This window comes from Terrapene carolina, unplaced genomic scaffold, assembly GCF_002925995.2.
Source record: "Terrapene carolina triunguis isolate 2854851 unplaced genomic scaffold, T_m_triunguis-2.0 Scaffold58, whole genome shotgun sequence".
NCBI classification, from domain to species: domain Eukaryota; kingdom Metazoa; phylum Chordata; order Testudines; family Emydidae; genus Terrapene; species Terrapene triunguis.
Genome location: NW_020664409.1, coordinates 25803497 through 25818778, shown reverse-complemented (window position 1 = coordinate 25818778; position 15282 = coordinate 25803497). Strand labels below are relative to the sequence as shown.

Below are 15282 nucleotides of genomic sequence, written 5' to 3'. Positions count from 1 at the left end.
GGGATTGGGTGTAAGCAGTCTGCCAGATATTAAACTCTGAATTGAACTCCCTTTTTTATCAGGAGAAGGAGAAACAGCTGCTTATAGGGAATTTTTAGATGAATATCATTGTTCAACATGAATACTCTTCAAGACAATTTAAAAATCCAGTGTCAGAGAAGAATACTGTGTATACTTCTAGTGAAAGACTCAAGGAGCTCAGTCTATTTAGTTTAACAAAAGGAAGGTTAAGGAGTGATTTGATAACAGTCTAGATGTACCTACATAGAGAACAAATATTTGATAATGGGCTCTTCAGTTTAATAGAGGAAGACATAACCCAACTCAGTGGCTGGAAATGGAAGCTAGACAAATTCAGATTGGAAATAAGGGGTAAATTTTTAACAGCAATGGTAATTAACCATTGCAACAGTTTGCCAAGGGTCACGGTGAATTCTCCATCACTGGAAATTTTTAAATCAAGATTGGATGTTTTTCAAAAAGATATGCTCTAGGAATTCTTTTGGGGAAGCTCTCTAGCCACTGTTACACAGAAAGTCAGATTACATGATAACAATGGTCCCTCCTGGCCTTGGAATCTGTGCCCTGGTCTACACTAGGGGGTAGGGGGGGGTCTACACTGGGGGGGGGGGGATTGATCTAAGTTACGCAACTTCAGCTACGTGAATAACGTTGCTCAAGTCGATGTACTTAGATCGACTTACCGTGGTGTCTTCAACGTGGTGAGTCGACTGCTGCCGCTCCCCCGTCGACTCTGCTTGCGCCTCTTGCGGTGCTGAAGTACAGGAGTCGACGAGAGAGGGCTCGGGGGGGGGAGGGGGGGAATTAGACGCGATAAATCGATCCCCGCTGGATCGATCGCTGCCCGCCGATCCAGCAAGTAGTGTAGACATACCCTTAGTATCTACACGTCTGAAATTTGACAGCTGGGTGAATTTAAAAACAAAACAAAAACACTCTCCGTACAAAATTATGAATTACTTACTTGAGTATTAACTATTTCCTGGGACAGTGTCTTATTTAGCTGTGGATACATCTCAAGTTTGATATTTAGGACTCCAACAGAAACCTTTGATTCTGTACCTTTGAACCAAAATATTGCTTTATCAATTCACTGAGAATTTCAGAGGCATCTATGACATATAGGTCAGTCAACCAAGAATGAACACAAAAAAGTTAATTTAAAAAAAAAAAAAAAAAAAAAAGGATACCTCCCCTTTTAATTTTAAAAAAAAAAAAAAAAAAAAAATGCAAGTTTTTCTTACGATCATATTAGATTGACGCTTAAATATTTGTGTGCGTACTTTATTATACGTATGACAGCAGCATCTTGAGGCCCCAATCAAGTGTAAGAGACCCACTACATTAAGTATTGTACAAAAAGATTTAAAATCCCCCCCCCCAAGAAACAGACAGTCATTGCCCCAGAGATCTCACAATTTAGGATTATGACCTGATATTAACAGGTGTAAGAAACAAACAAACAAACGTTTAGAAGAGGATGAGGCAACAGTGAAATTAGCAACATAAGCAACAGTATCAGCTAGCTATTTCTCTAGCTCAGGGGTTCTCAAACTGGGGGTCGTGACCCCTCAGGGGGTCACGAAGTTATTACATGGGGTCGCAAACCCTACTTCACCTCCAGCATTTATAATAGTGTTAAATATAACAAAATGTGGTTTTAATTTGAGGGGGAGTCGCACTCAGAGGCTTGCTGTGTGAAAGGGGTCATCAGTACAAAAGTTTGAGAACCATTGGTCTAGCTACATCAAATGGCAGCATCTACAAAATACATCACATGCATGACAACACAGGTAAGACATAAAGGGAGTTTGAAGGAGGACAAGATAGTGGTTTTATGGATTTTAATGCTTTAATGGAGTGAACAAGTAGAAAAATGACAGGAGTTTTTCCATTAATAACTAAAACTTATTCAAATCCTTCTGTTCAAATGTTTTTTGTGTACTTTTCAGACCCTCTTCTACCCAAGTCTGTGGTTTTGTGTTAAACTTCTTGAATAATTTTATTTTGTCAGTGAGCTATTTGGTTCTTTTTATTTAATTTAAAAAAATCCACAAAAGTATTGGAGGTAATATAAAACAATGGTGTGGTCATAGCAGAGTTGTTTTTTCTTAAAAAAGCTTCTTGTCAGGGTTTTACTCCTTGTACATCAACACTGGACTAATCCATCAAAAACAAAACAAAACATTTTTTTTTAAATTAGCACTTATGTAATACCTAAAATGTACAAACGGTAATGATTTAATCCTCACAACAATATTCTAAAATACGTAGGCAAGTTGTTCCTGTTTTACAGATGTAGCAACTGTGACAGAAAATACTCTCAAGTGACCTACCCAAGAGTACAAAGTGAGTCTATTGCAGAGCTAGGACTGGAAGTCAAGATCTTCTTCCTCCTATCCTAAGTCCATGTCTGGTCCATTAAACTATAGTGCCTCAAGACTTAAAAGTTCCACCCCAATTTGGAAAAAATCATATATTAAAGCTACACTTAATGATAAACCTATACATTTAAAACTGAACTACTATCTTAGCAGCAACATGCTTTAGTCAATCACGGTAACCTGTAGAACTGAGAGCACAACACATGCTCTCTGTGGCTGGTTTTAAAACTGCTATTCAGAACTCTGAAGAGCAATGAAATTGTGGAGAATGTCAATTTCACGCCAATGATGCTCTGGAGGGGTATGAGCAGAAGAGGCAGACAGGGAAATATTCACTCATAAAAAGTGAGCAAACACAAAGGCTGACAGGTGGAGTCCAGAGACTTCTTTCCTCCTAAACCTCTTGACTGTTGCAAGGGGTGTAGATAAAGAGCTGAGTAACAAAAACCCTGCACTCGTGCAGCAGCCAGGAAGCTCTAGAGCAGGTAAACAGAAAGAGCCTTCTCCCTTCCATTTGCTGTGGTAGTTGAAATTTCAGATTTGACATCGCTACTAGCTATAGGCTGACAAAATATGAAGCCCCTATCCAGGGTTCAAAGACTGCACCTTGGTAAAAATCCAGCAACCTCCCCTTTCACAGTAAGTGGATATGAGCTTCTCTGCAGGCTGACCCTAGAACTTCCTGGTGGTGGTCAGCCTCATCTTTTGGATCTGTCTGGCTAGGTGGTCTTGTCTGGTTATTTATTTAAGCTCTGCAGAATACAAATGGAGGGGAGGTCCCACCTCACAGTTTCTCCAATCATAGAAGCGAATTTGGAATATTATATTTTCTGTATCAGATGACAGGAAAGAAGATTACAGGTATCCCATGTAATTTATTAGGAGATATTATTCTATGTTAGTTAGCCAAACCATGATGAAACCATATTGTAAATACTGGTTTCAGCCACAAGCAATTTTTATACAATTTTTAGTTTGCCATTATAGCTGAAGTGTTTAATCTTACCTACACCCAGAAGTTCTACAGCAACATTTGTTACTCTGTTCTCTGCACCAAGGACTGATCGCCATTCCAAGAAATAAGATGCCACTAATGTGGTCTCACCAAACGTGTCAGTTTTGATCAGAACCATATGCACTGGATCACATATTGATAACATAGTGGTTGCATCCACCATTTTACTTCCATCACCTGCCATTATTAGACCAATACAAAATAACAAGCACATTACAGATAGATTACTTCAATCACAATACTGTAATTAGAAATTCTCCCTACTAGAATTGCTTTAAGAGCACACACAATTATAGCCTCTAAAACATGGGTCTCAAACTCAAATGACCACGAGGGCCACATGAGGACTAGTACATTGGCCCGAGGGCCGAATTACTGACACTTCCCCCTGCCCCCCCGCTGCCCTCGGCCCCGTCCCCACTCCACCCCTTCCATGAGGCCCCACCCCTGCCCCGCCTCTTCCCACCCTTTCCCTGGCAGGGAGTTGGGGCGTGGGGTGCAGCAAGGGGTCAGGGTGCAGGGTGCGGCGGGGGCTCAGGGCAGGGGGTTGGGGTGCAAGAGGGGTGCAGGGTGCGGCAGGGTGTCGGGGTGCAGGGTGCGGCAGGGGGCTCAGGGCAGGGGATTGGGGTGCAGGGTACAGCAGGGGGTCGGGGTGCAGGAGGGGTGCGGCATGGGGCTCAGGGCAGTGGGTTGGGATGCAGGAGGGGTGAGGCAGGGGGTCGGGGTGCAGGGTGCGGCAGGGGGCTCAGGGCAGGGGGTTCGGCTGCAGGAGGGGATCGGGGGGCAGGATCTGGCCCGGCACGTACCAGGGGGAGGACAGGCTCCCTGCCCTGCCCCCGCAACAGGCTGGAACATGGGGAAGGGGGGGCGGAGGGGCTGTGCGTTTCTATTGCTTGAGGCACCGCCTCCAGCAGCTCCCATTGGCCGCGGATCCCCGTTCCCAGCCAATAGGAGCTGCTGGGGGCGCTGCCTAAAGTAACAGCCAGAAACAGCCCCTCCGCCCCCACCCTTCCCCACGTTCCAGCCTCTTCCCGGAGCGGCGCAGGGCAGGCAGGCAGGGAGCCTGCCCTGCTCCCGGTGCACGTCCGGCCGCCGCTCTGGTAAACACTGGGGGAGGGCGGGGGGGCTGCGAGGGGCTCGCGGGCCGCAAAAAATCACCCCGCGGGCTGCATGTTTGAAACCCCCTGCTCTAAAACTTTTTTTTTTAAATTACTGCGCAAGTTAAAAAGCAAACAGTTCTGGCCACTCATCTCCCCCAATCTCAAAAGAAGATATAGGAGAAATAGAAGGGGTTCAGAAACAAATTATGACAGAGACATGGAAAGACTTCCATATGAGAAAAGACTGAAAATATTAGGGTTGTTTAGTTTACAAAGGTGACAAATGGAAGGGGTCAAGATGCATGTACAGAGAATAATGACTGTTAGAGAAAGTAAACTTGGGCACTCTTGTTTGACCTTTCTAATAATACAAGAACAATGAGATATTCAGTTAAATGAAAAGGTAACAAATTTAAAACTGATAAAAGGAAATATTTGGGGGATTTTTTAAACCACGATGCATACTTAACCTGTGGAACTCATTGCCACAAGACATATTTGAGGAAAGCTCTTAATAAAAATTTTAAAAGATAGGTATTTAATGAGAATATCCTCAATTACATTAGCTGGGGTACTTTAAAAAATAAATAATATAACCCATCATGCTTCAGGGCACAAGCCAACTACTAACTGACAGCAGTTAGAAACAAACTTCCCCCGTGGTCCGGTTCTTCTATAATAATCTTGTATGGGCTTTCTAATACCTTCTTTTGAAGCATCTGGTAACATAGGTGAACCACTGATCTCATGTGGTACGACAACTCTTATGTTCCTATGTTTTCATTTATACCACTGTATGCATAAATGTGGACTCTTCATCTGCTGTTTTACTATCTGACTATTTTAACAAAAGAACCATACGTTATTTTGGTACAATAAAAAAATAATGATATGGCCTTCTAATATTTTCAATAGAACAATAGAATATGTCTAGTCTGAGTGGCTACAAGGCATCTAGCCAGGAACGATGCAGTCAAGGCACAGCAATATTCCAGCATGACATACATCCTGTTTCATCTTGTTAATTCAATTAAAATATTTTGGAGGTTTACAACATGGTAATAATCTTGCCCATTAAACTCCTTTTTCAACATATTTTGACTGTTTTTCCGAAGTTAACAGATTCTTTCTGTATCCCTTTAGGAAAGGAATTGGTATTATTGTACCAAAGCCTACAGCCAACAATAGATGTGGCAGTAGCCACCATCTGTATTGACAGGCTAAAATTATTAATTTTAGCCACCTCTAATGTGATCTAATCCATCTACATGTTTTAATTCTGATATGATAAATACTCAAAAATTATTGCAATGGTCACAAACAATCCCTACATTTCCAACTAAATCATGATTAGGTGAATGTAGTTTTGAAAAAATAAAGCATCAGACAATGAACACTTTCACTTGTATTTGCTATATTATTGATCAAAATAATATCAAATAATTTGAAACCACTCCATAAGGTTAGCACAATACGTGACATTATTTTCAGACTTACGGTGTTCCTTACCTAGGCTATCCTTGTGTACTTCAAGTAAAAAACCATCATGAAAATCTGGTTCACAGGCACATGGGACGGGTTTAGAGCGGAAACGTTGGTTTCGAAAGTGCAAACACAGAGTGAAGGTAGAACAAATTTGACCAGGTAAAGGTTCAGGTTCTTGCAGATGTTCCAGAAAAGCTTTTCCACCCAAAACCTGAAGGTAAAGATACCTTCGTGTTGGGTCAATGTTAGCTGCAAAGTGTAGCAATAAATGTGAAGAAACTGCCAACAGGTCTTAAGAAATGTTTTTAAAACATCAGTAAACTAATAAAAAAAGGTCACAAGATATATGGAAAACCTCTTGCTTTCTGTACATTATGGTAATTATTTTAACTGAATTCCTAAAACACAATCAAAACTTCATTAAGTTCAAATAGTTAACCTTACATCTTGTAAGTAAAATTTCATATTTCTTATGGAACTATGATCCAGATATTATATTAACAAAAACATACTTTTTTGCAGTACTGGAGGTTGTCTGTCAACAAAATGTGTAGAAGGTTTTGGAGTTGAAGTCATCTCTCTGTCATTCATATCCTAGAATTATAGTTAAAATACATTTTTAAAGAGTCAAGGAAGGAAATAACGCTCTTGAAACCCTGAGAATCCCTCACTCCCACCCCTACAATGCCTCAAACACCACCCTTCTCATGAGTGGCTAAGACCTTCCCTCTGACTGGATAGTTTAATACTGTACACATAACTTCAACTGATTTCAAGAAACAATAGTGTCATTCAATGATGTCAGAGTAAATGTTAAACTGATTTGCTAACAATTTGGTAGCAATTATTAAAGCTAATATAAGTAACATTTGAGTGCATTGAGCTTTCACTCTCTAGTGAAAGAATTTCCACAATGCCAAGATGATGATATTTTCACCCTGATTCACATATTCTTTTTCAAAAGTTACTCACGGTTACAAATGTAAGTTCTTTCATAACATCATCAATGATTCCTCGTCGTCTTAGGGCTTTCATCAGATCTTCTGCGGATAACTGTTGATGCTCAGGCCCTAATTCTTCACGTATAGTCTCAGCAAGTACTTCTCGGATTCTGCCATGGACATCCATCTAAACAGAACACTTTATTACTCCTGGGAGAATTCTGCGCTACTGCGCATGTGCACAATTAATGAGCCCCGCAGATTTTTGCATAGAAAAAAGCTTCTGCCAAAATGTTACTGCAGTCCACCTTTTGCCCACCAGAGGGTACTGTGGTGCAAAAATAGCAGCAGCTCCCAGCTATGGGGAGACAGCATAGGGTTCTGGGGCGGGGGGTCAGACAGGGGCTCATAAGGGCTAGTGGGGGAGGACAGACCGGGGCAGGGGCTGAATGGGAGTGGAGCATAGGGCCTCAGGGGGAGCAGAGACACATGGGGATATAGGGACAGAGGGTGACTGGGTGGGGGCACAGAGAAACATGGTGATGGGGAAGGGCATGCAGAGCTACACAGGGGCAGGGGAGTGGCTGGGTGGGGACACAGACACATGGGGACCAGGGGGAGTGGGTACAGGGACACAGGGAGGCTGGGTAAGGATACAGAGACACGTGGAGATGGAGGAGGGGGTGCAAAGCTACAACGGACGGGGAGTGGCTGGATGAGGGCACAGAGACACACGGGGACAGGGGCAGATGTGCCTGACTGAATGGGAGAGGCTACGGGTCATCCAGGGTCTGCATGGGAGAAGCTCCCCAACAATCCCTCCCCACCCCGCACCAAAAAAACCTGTTCCACACCTTTTCCCACCCATACCCAACAACCCTCCAAGTTCACACCCAGGCTCCTCCCCAGCAATTTACTTCCCTCTCCCTCAGCTCCTCCGTTACCATTGACTCTCCCAAGCCTTTGCATTTTTTCTGAGGAGTGCGGGAAATATGGTTCTGTATTGTAGTTTAAATGAATTATTACTCAGAGTTCTGTATTAATATGCCTAGTAAGGAATCTATTTGTCAAAAAACATTTCCTGAATCTTTTGTGTTTTCTGTACTGTTACAGACATACTTGCTGACAGGTATTTTGAAACAAATGACCAAAAATAATTGAAACTGGTGTGATTATATTGTAATCTTTTGACAAATAAAATATGCAGAATTTTAAAATATTGTGCACAGAATTTTTAATTTTTTGGCACAGAATTCCATCAGGAGTAACTTTATATTACATTCTGTACAATAATTTACCCAATCTCTGACAGGATCTAAAAACACTACTTTTTGATTCTCCTACAATATTTAAACAAGCCATATCCCTCAATGAAACAACAAAAATTAGAAAGCTAGTTAAATGGAAATTAAAAGGAACAGTCACAAAAGTGAAATGCCTACAAGCTGCATGGGAACAATTTAAAAACACCATAACAGAAGCTCAAACTAAATGCATATATTAAAAAAACAAAACAAAACAAAAAAAACAGTAAGAGGACCAAAAAAAATGGCACCATGGCTAAACAGAGTAAGAGAGGCAGTTAGAGACAGAAGGACATCCTTTAAAAATTTGAAGTCAAATCCTACCGAGGAAAATAGAAAGGAGCATAAACCCTGGCAAGTCAACTGTAAAAAGTATAATTAGACAGGCCAAAAAAGAAAAGCAACTAGCAAAGACCCAAAAACTAAAGCAAAAATATTTAAAGTACATCAGAAGCAGGAAGCCTGCCAAATCAGTGGGGAAAATGCACGATCAAGGTGCTAAACAGCAATCAAAGACAAGATTGTTGAAGAGAAGCTAAATGAATTATTTGCATTGGCCTTCACTGCAAAGTATGGTGAGGGAGAGTCCCAGACTGACCCATTCTTTTTAGGTGACAAATCTGAAGGACTATCCCAGAATGAGATGTAAACAAAGGTAATTGATCAATTTGTTCTAAAACTAACAGTAATAAGTCACCAGGATCACACGGTAGAGTTCTGAAGAAACTCAGATATGAAATTGCAGAACTACTAACAGTAGTATGTAAAACATTGTTTAAACCAGCCTCCGTACCAGGATAGCTAATGTAACACAGATTTTTTAAAAATGGTCCAGAGGTGATCCTGGCAATTACAGGCCAGTAAGCCTAACTGCAGGCAAACTTGTTGAAAAATATTGTAAAGAACAGAATTATCAGAGACAGAGATGAACAGAGTATGTTGAGTACTCCTGAGGGAATTCTGCGCCAAAATATTAAAAATTCTGCACACAATATTTTAAAATTCTGCCCATTTTATTTATCAAAAATAATGTAATGTAATCATGCCAGTTTCATTTATTTTGGTAATTTATTTAAACTACAATACAATGGATGGAGAATGGGAATGGGGAGCACTGGAGGAAATCCCCAAACCCCTTTGTCTAATAGTAATGTAGCTAGGTTTGACCCTTTATTTCTAGTTACTGGTCAACAAATATATGCAGCCATATGCTCAGTGTTACCTCACAGGCAACTGAAGAGCAAGTGAGGGCTGGGGAATCAAACTCACAATTTATATTGGCTGCTGACCATTTCCAGAAAGGTAAGTACCAAACAGTTCACGGAGAACATTTTGATAGGAATTTTTTTCAGCCCAAAAATTTAGACCTGTTCTAATCACTAAAGCACCATAATCATTCATAAGGCCATACTGTCCTTTACACCACTCTGGCAATATAAAGGAGCCTTAAAACTTTTACACCTGTTTTATACTCCTGGGGAAATTCACAAAAGACAACGTGAACAATTCACTAAGCAGGCAAGCTGCTACATTCTGCTCTGCCCCATGCCTACCTCCTCAGAAACACCCCAAACCCTTGCTTCTCTATGCCAAGCGTGCTGCAATAGTGAGCAAGAGGGACAGATTGTCTCTCTCCCTCTCACATGCATGATTGCCCAGCCCTTCCACCCCTCATCCTAGTGGTGATTTATATCTCTACCGGCTGCTCCAGGTGCCTGAACCAACCTGCCTGTGCTGCTGTGGAGGGGCACATGACTGCTCTTGTGGACTTCCCTTTGCTTCCCCATCAGAAGACTTTTTCTGCAGAGAAGCAAAGAAATCTGTGGGGGACATGAATTCTGTGCATGCGCAGTGATGCAGAATTCACCCAGAAGTAGTGGAGGAAGAGTCAACACAGCTTTTGTAAAGGGCAAACATGCCTCATCAATCTGTTCGAATTTTCTGAGGGTGTCAACAAGCATGCAGACAAGGGTGATCAGATTGCTATAATGTATTTGGACTTTCACAAAGCCTTTGACAAGGTTCCATATCTAAGGCTCGTAAGAAAAGTAAGCAGTCATGGGATAAGAGGAAAGTTCTCACGGATTAGTAACTGGTTAAAAAATAAGCAGCAAAGGGTAGGAACAATTGGTCAGTTTTCACAATGGAGACAGGTAAATAAAGGGGTCCCCCAACGATCTGTACTGAGACCTGTGCTGTTGAACATATTCATAAGCGACCTGGAAAAGGGGGTAAAAAGTGAGGTGGCAAAGTTTTCAGACGATATAAAATTACTCAAGATAGGCAAGTCAAAAGCTGACTGAAAAGAGTTACAAAGGGATCTCACAAAACTGAGTGACTGGGCAACAAAATGGCAGATGAAATTCAATGTTGATAAGTGCAAAGTAATCAACGTTGGAAAATATAATCCTAAATATACATAGAAAATGATGGGGTCTAAATTAGCTGTTATCACTCAAGAAAGAGATCTTGGCGTCATCCTGAATAGTTCTCTGCAAACATCTGCTCAGTGTGCTGCAGTAGTCAAAAAAGCTAATACAATATTAGGAACCATTAGGAAATGGAAAGATAAAAAGACAGAAAATATCATAGTGCCACAATCATACTCCCACACCTTGGATACTGCATGCAGTTCTGTCTCTCCTATTTCAAAAAAGACATACTTAACTGGAAAAGTTACAGAGAAGGGCAACAAAAATGATTAAAGGTATGGAACAGCTTCTATATGAGGAGAATTTAAAAAGACGGACTGTTCATATTAGAAAAGAGATGACTTAGAAGGGATATGATAGAGGTCTATAAAACCAGGAATGCTGTGGAGAAAGTGAATAGGGAAATGTTATTTACCCCTTCACATAACACAAGAACTAGAAAGTTAGTGAAATTACTAAGCAGTACATTTAAAACAAACATAAGGAAGTACTTCATCACACAATGCACAGTCAACCAGTGGAACTTGCTGCCAGGGGATGTTGAAAGGCAAAAGTATAACTGGGTTCCAAAAAAAATTAGATAAGTTCATGGAGGATAGGTTCATCAATGGGTATTAACCAAGATGGTCAGGGATGCAACCCTGTGTTCTGGATCTCCCTAGGGTCTGATTGCCAGAAGCTGGGAATGGATCACTCAAAAATTGTCTATTCTGTTCATTCCCTCTGAAGCACCCGGCGTTGGCCACTGTCAGAAGATAGGATACTGGGCTAGATGGACTACTGTTCTGACCTAGTATGACCATTTTAAATATTCTTAAGATAAAACACTGATTCGAGTTTAACGACTCTCCTCTGTTCACCCTCTCCACCTTAAGTTAACATGCAGCTTCCTCTACATTTTTTTTAGATGACTGTTTCAAGACAGAAGTACTTCTTCTGGACAAAAGCAGTATCTTCAGACTCATCTCTATTCCCCACCTTGACTCAGGCATCAACTACACTAGTATAGTCAAAGCTTTATTACCCCCTAGTGTGGCAGCAGTTCTACCAGTAAAAAGATGCTAAATACTGTTATAGTTATTCCCATTCAGGTAAGGAAATAACTATACTGGTTTAATACACCTTTACACTGGCATAACTGCATATACTGGTAAAGGACTTATTGTATAAGTGTTTCAGTAAAAAAAGCCAAAAAAACAAACCTCATCCCCTACCTAAAATAGCTTTACTGGTAAAACTCAAGTGTAAACCAGGTCTCAACTATTTGGCTTCCCTGTCCATTATCTTGACAGCATTCCAGACCATGAACTCTCCTCCTCCTACATATCTACAAATCTGACCATTATGAAATCTTATCCATGCTTTTGTATCATTTTGTGTGTCAGACTCCAGAGTTCTGCCCACACATTGTGTCTAGTATACCCTCGTCCTACAAGGATGGTCTTGTGTTCAAGGGACTAGGCTGGGATTCAAGAGATCTGGGTTCTGTTGCTGGTTCCATCACAGACTTCCTGTGTGACCATATGGAAGTTACTTAATCTCTGTATTTTAGTTCCTCAACTGTAAAGTTGGGATAAATATACTTCCCAATCTCTCAGGTACATTGTAAGGCTAAATTAATTAGTGTAAGTGAGGTACTCTGATTCTATGGTGCTAAGTACCACAGAAATGTCTATAAATAAGCTTCACGTAGTTCTCGTCTGTTCCAACATCCAGTTCAAACTTCATCATCTTTAAAAGAAAAAACTAAGCCCTCCATGAATTTTCTCCAATTTACCTCAAAGACCTTGTCTTTTCCTACTCCCAATTCCTTTCACTTATCTACCGCTAGCCTACTCTGTCCTGTTACACAATTTGGTAGCTGATGGTGCAAGAGTCTTCTCTTAAGGTCCTGCCTTTTGCAGCAACCTCCTTTTCTCTCTTCACCTTACCCACTCTGTCTCACTTCACATAACTGAAATCACAGCTTTTCTCTATGGCCTATGTACCTTTCCAGCTCTCCCAAAGATTGAGAAGAAAGAAAAAACAGACTAAGGGGTCTGAGCTTGGTATTTTTTGTGATATATAAAAAAAGACAGATGGAGCAAGCCCAGGAAAAGACTAATCAGAGCAGAGAGGAGAAACAAAATGAAGGAATAATAAACAGATGTTGGAAGGGAGCAATAATTAGGCAAGCAGATACTTGCCCTAACAAAACGGGAGTAGAAAGAAAAACCTCACTTTTAAAACAAACCCTGAGGCAGAGGGAAGGATAACAAGGCAGGACACATATTGGGAGGCTGTTTATTTGAAATCACTTAGTGACCAGAGCCATTGCTTTTCTGACCAGGAGATCCCATAAGGAGGTTCAGTCGCCAATTTGATTACATTCATTGTGTTTTTGCATTACAGGGCAAACCGCACAAAGGTTGTCATCTGCTCCTTGGCATCTTCATCTTTTTCTGTCCCCTACACAGTAGGTTAAGTGGACAAGGGTCTTTCCTACACTAAGTCCAGGAAAGCAGCAGGAATGGACAGAATATATCCAGAATTCCTGAAAAACCTTGGTCTGAAGGTGGCTAGTAGTCTTCTTCAGCTACGTCCACTTTTCCGGTATCATATCAAAAGAGTGGAAAGGGGGCCAAGATCATAGTCATTCTGAAGCCCAGAAAAGAGGCTACTGACCCAAAAAGCCACCAGCCCTTAGTAGTTGCTATAAACTGTTAGAGCAGCTCCTACTTCAAAGGTTACAGCAGATACTGCAGCAACTGGTGCCCAAAGAGCAGGCCGGATTTAGAAATGGTCACAACTAGTGTGACCGGGTGCTGGCCTTAACTGACTACATAGAACCCAGTTATCAGCATTAATTAAAAGCAGCATTCATTGATCTGTCTTCTGCATAAGATACTGTATGGCGCAAACATCTTCTGTTGAAGTTACCATTAGCTTTCTCATGCCAATCAACCATCAAACTCATCACCGAGATACTGAGTAACACAAGATTCACTGTACGTCTTGGTAAATCTACCAGCAAATCACAGAGATCTGTCTGCACTATTCAATTTCTACACAAGTGAGAATCTGGTCACATCATCCCATAAATTCATCCATGCAAACAATATTGCACTAGCAACACAAGCGTCTCTCTGAGGCCGTAGAAAAGGTGATGAACAATGACCTCCAGACACTTGAGACATATTTCAAAACTTGGCGACTGAAACCCAATGCTCTGCCTTACATATGAGAAAACATACCAAAGTGCCACTGAAAGTGGATTTTAGTGGTCTGCCTCTACCATTTGACTACAACCCAGGGTACCTTGGAGTTACCCTCAACTAGATGCCGAACTATCGCCAATACCTTGATAACACCAAAAAGAAGATAAAGACAAGGGCTAACAGCATCCAGAAGCTCACTGGCACATCTTGGGGATGATATGCACACATGCTTCGAACATCAGTACAAGCTCTGGTCTTGGCAACAGCAGAGTATTGTGCGCCAGTGTGTATGCAAGAGCTTCCACACCAATCTTGTTGACACTGAAATCAATGTCACACTCAGGATTGTTAGTGGTTCTCTCAAATCAATGCCAACCAATACTGGGGCTCTCCATTTTGGAAGGCATCGTGTCAGTCAACATCAGGTGAGATGCTGCTGTGGTCCAGGAGTACAACAAGATCCTGGCCACTCTGGACCAACTCATACACCTAGACCTCAGTTCACTCCCTCTCTCCCAACTCAAACCCACGAAGCCTTTCCAGATCCACATGTCAAGGATACAGGCCAGCAGAAAAGCTGCCAGCACTCACTGGCTCGAGTCATGGACTGCTTGCGATGTTCCAATCAAAGACCTGATTGGAGATACAATGAAAAAGTCCAGGCACGTTGCCTTCCCCCTATGCAGCGGGCAGCACTTAACCCCATTTGGGCAACGCACAGAAGGTGCAGATAACTCCTCCACAAATGGAAAAACCAAAGAACCACCAAATTGTGGCTGTGGTGAGGTACAAACCCACGGGACACACCGGCTCCCTTCGAGGTTGCAGGCTGGCTCGTGGGTGGGGGCACTTGCCTACCCCCGAACGGCGTTAGAATGTGGGTGGAGACACACACACAAAAGCTGGCAGTGGCACGAGCCCCCCATGCGCGCGGGGCAAAGCCCTGGCATCAGCCGACCCAGCACGCGCGCTTCCAACGGCGGAGGGGGCTATTCGCCGGTCTCCCCCCGCCCCTCACCCGGGTCAGCTGCTGCCGGATGATCTGCTTCAGCTCCGAGGCTTTCTCCGGGGGCAACGCCATGGCGAGCCCCAAGCACGGCAGCGCTTACAGGACACGCGCCCTGCCCGGTACCCAGCTCCGACCCGTCCTCGCTCATGCACCCCCTGCGGGGCTCCTCTCTCCCAGCCCCACCCACCACGCTCAGCGGCCGCGCGCGCTCCCCTCCCCCCGCAACCGCTTTTCGAACTGGCGCACAACTAGGGCGCGAGGGTGCCTCACTCAAACGCCTGATGGAAACCAGACTCTCCTCCATCGCCGGTGTAGGAAACTGCTCCCTGCAGCAATGTGCTACCGGTAGCAGTTACTGATAGGTAGTGGATGGTAAGAAGCTGCTGTTGTAAAA

General features: G+C 42.6%; 1 protein-coding gene across 1 annotated transcript in view; it reads right to left on the bottom strand.

The window, feature by feature from the left end:
* CEP76 (centrosomal protein 76) overlaps positions 1–15023 on the bottom strand; it is a 40870-nt gene extending 25847 nt beyond the window's left edge. The window contains exons 1-6 of the mRNA XM_024212590.1: positions 14898–15023; positions 6978–7133; positions 6518–6599; positions 6030–6254; positions 3412–3597; positions 986–1083 (exon numbers count right to left, since the gene is read on the bottom strand). Of these exons, the coding sequence (XP_024068358.1) occupies positions 986–1083; positions 3412–3597; positions 6030–6254; positions 6518–6599; positions 6978–7133; positions 14898–14960 (810 nt within the window). The 5' untranslated portion in view covers positions 14961–15023. The remainder of the gene's footprint in view (positions 1–985; positions 1084–3411; positions 3598–6029; positions 6255–6517; positions 6600–6977; positions 7134–14897) is intronic.
* Positions 15024–15282: the final 259 nt, after the last annotated feature.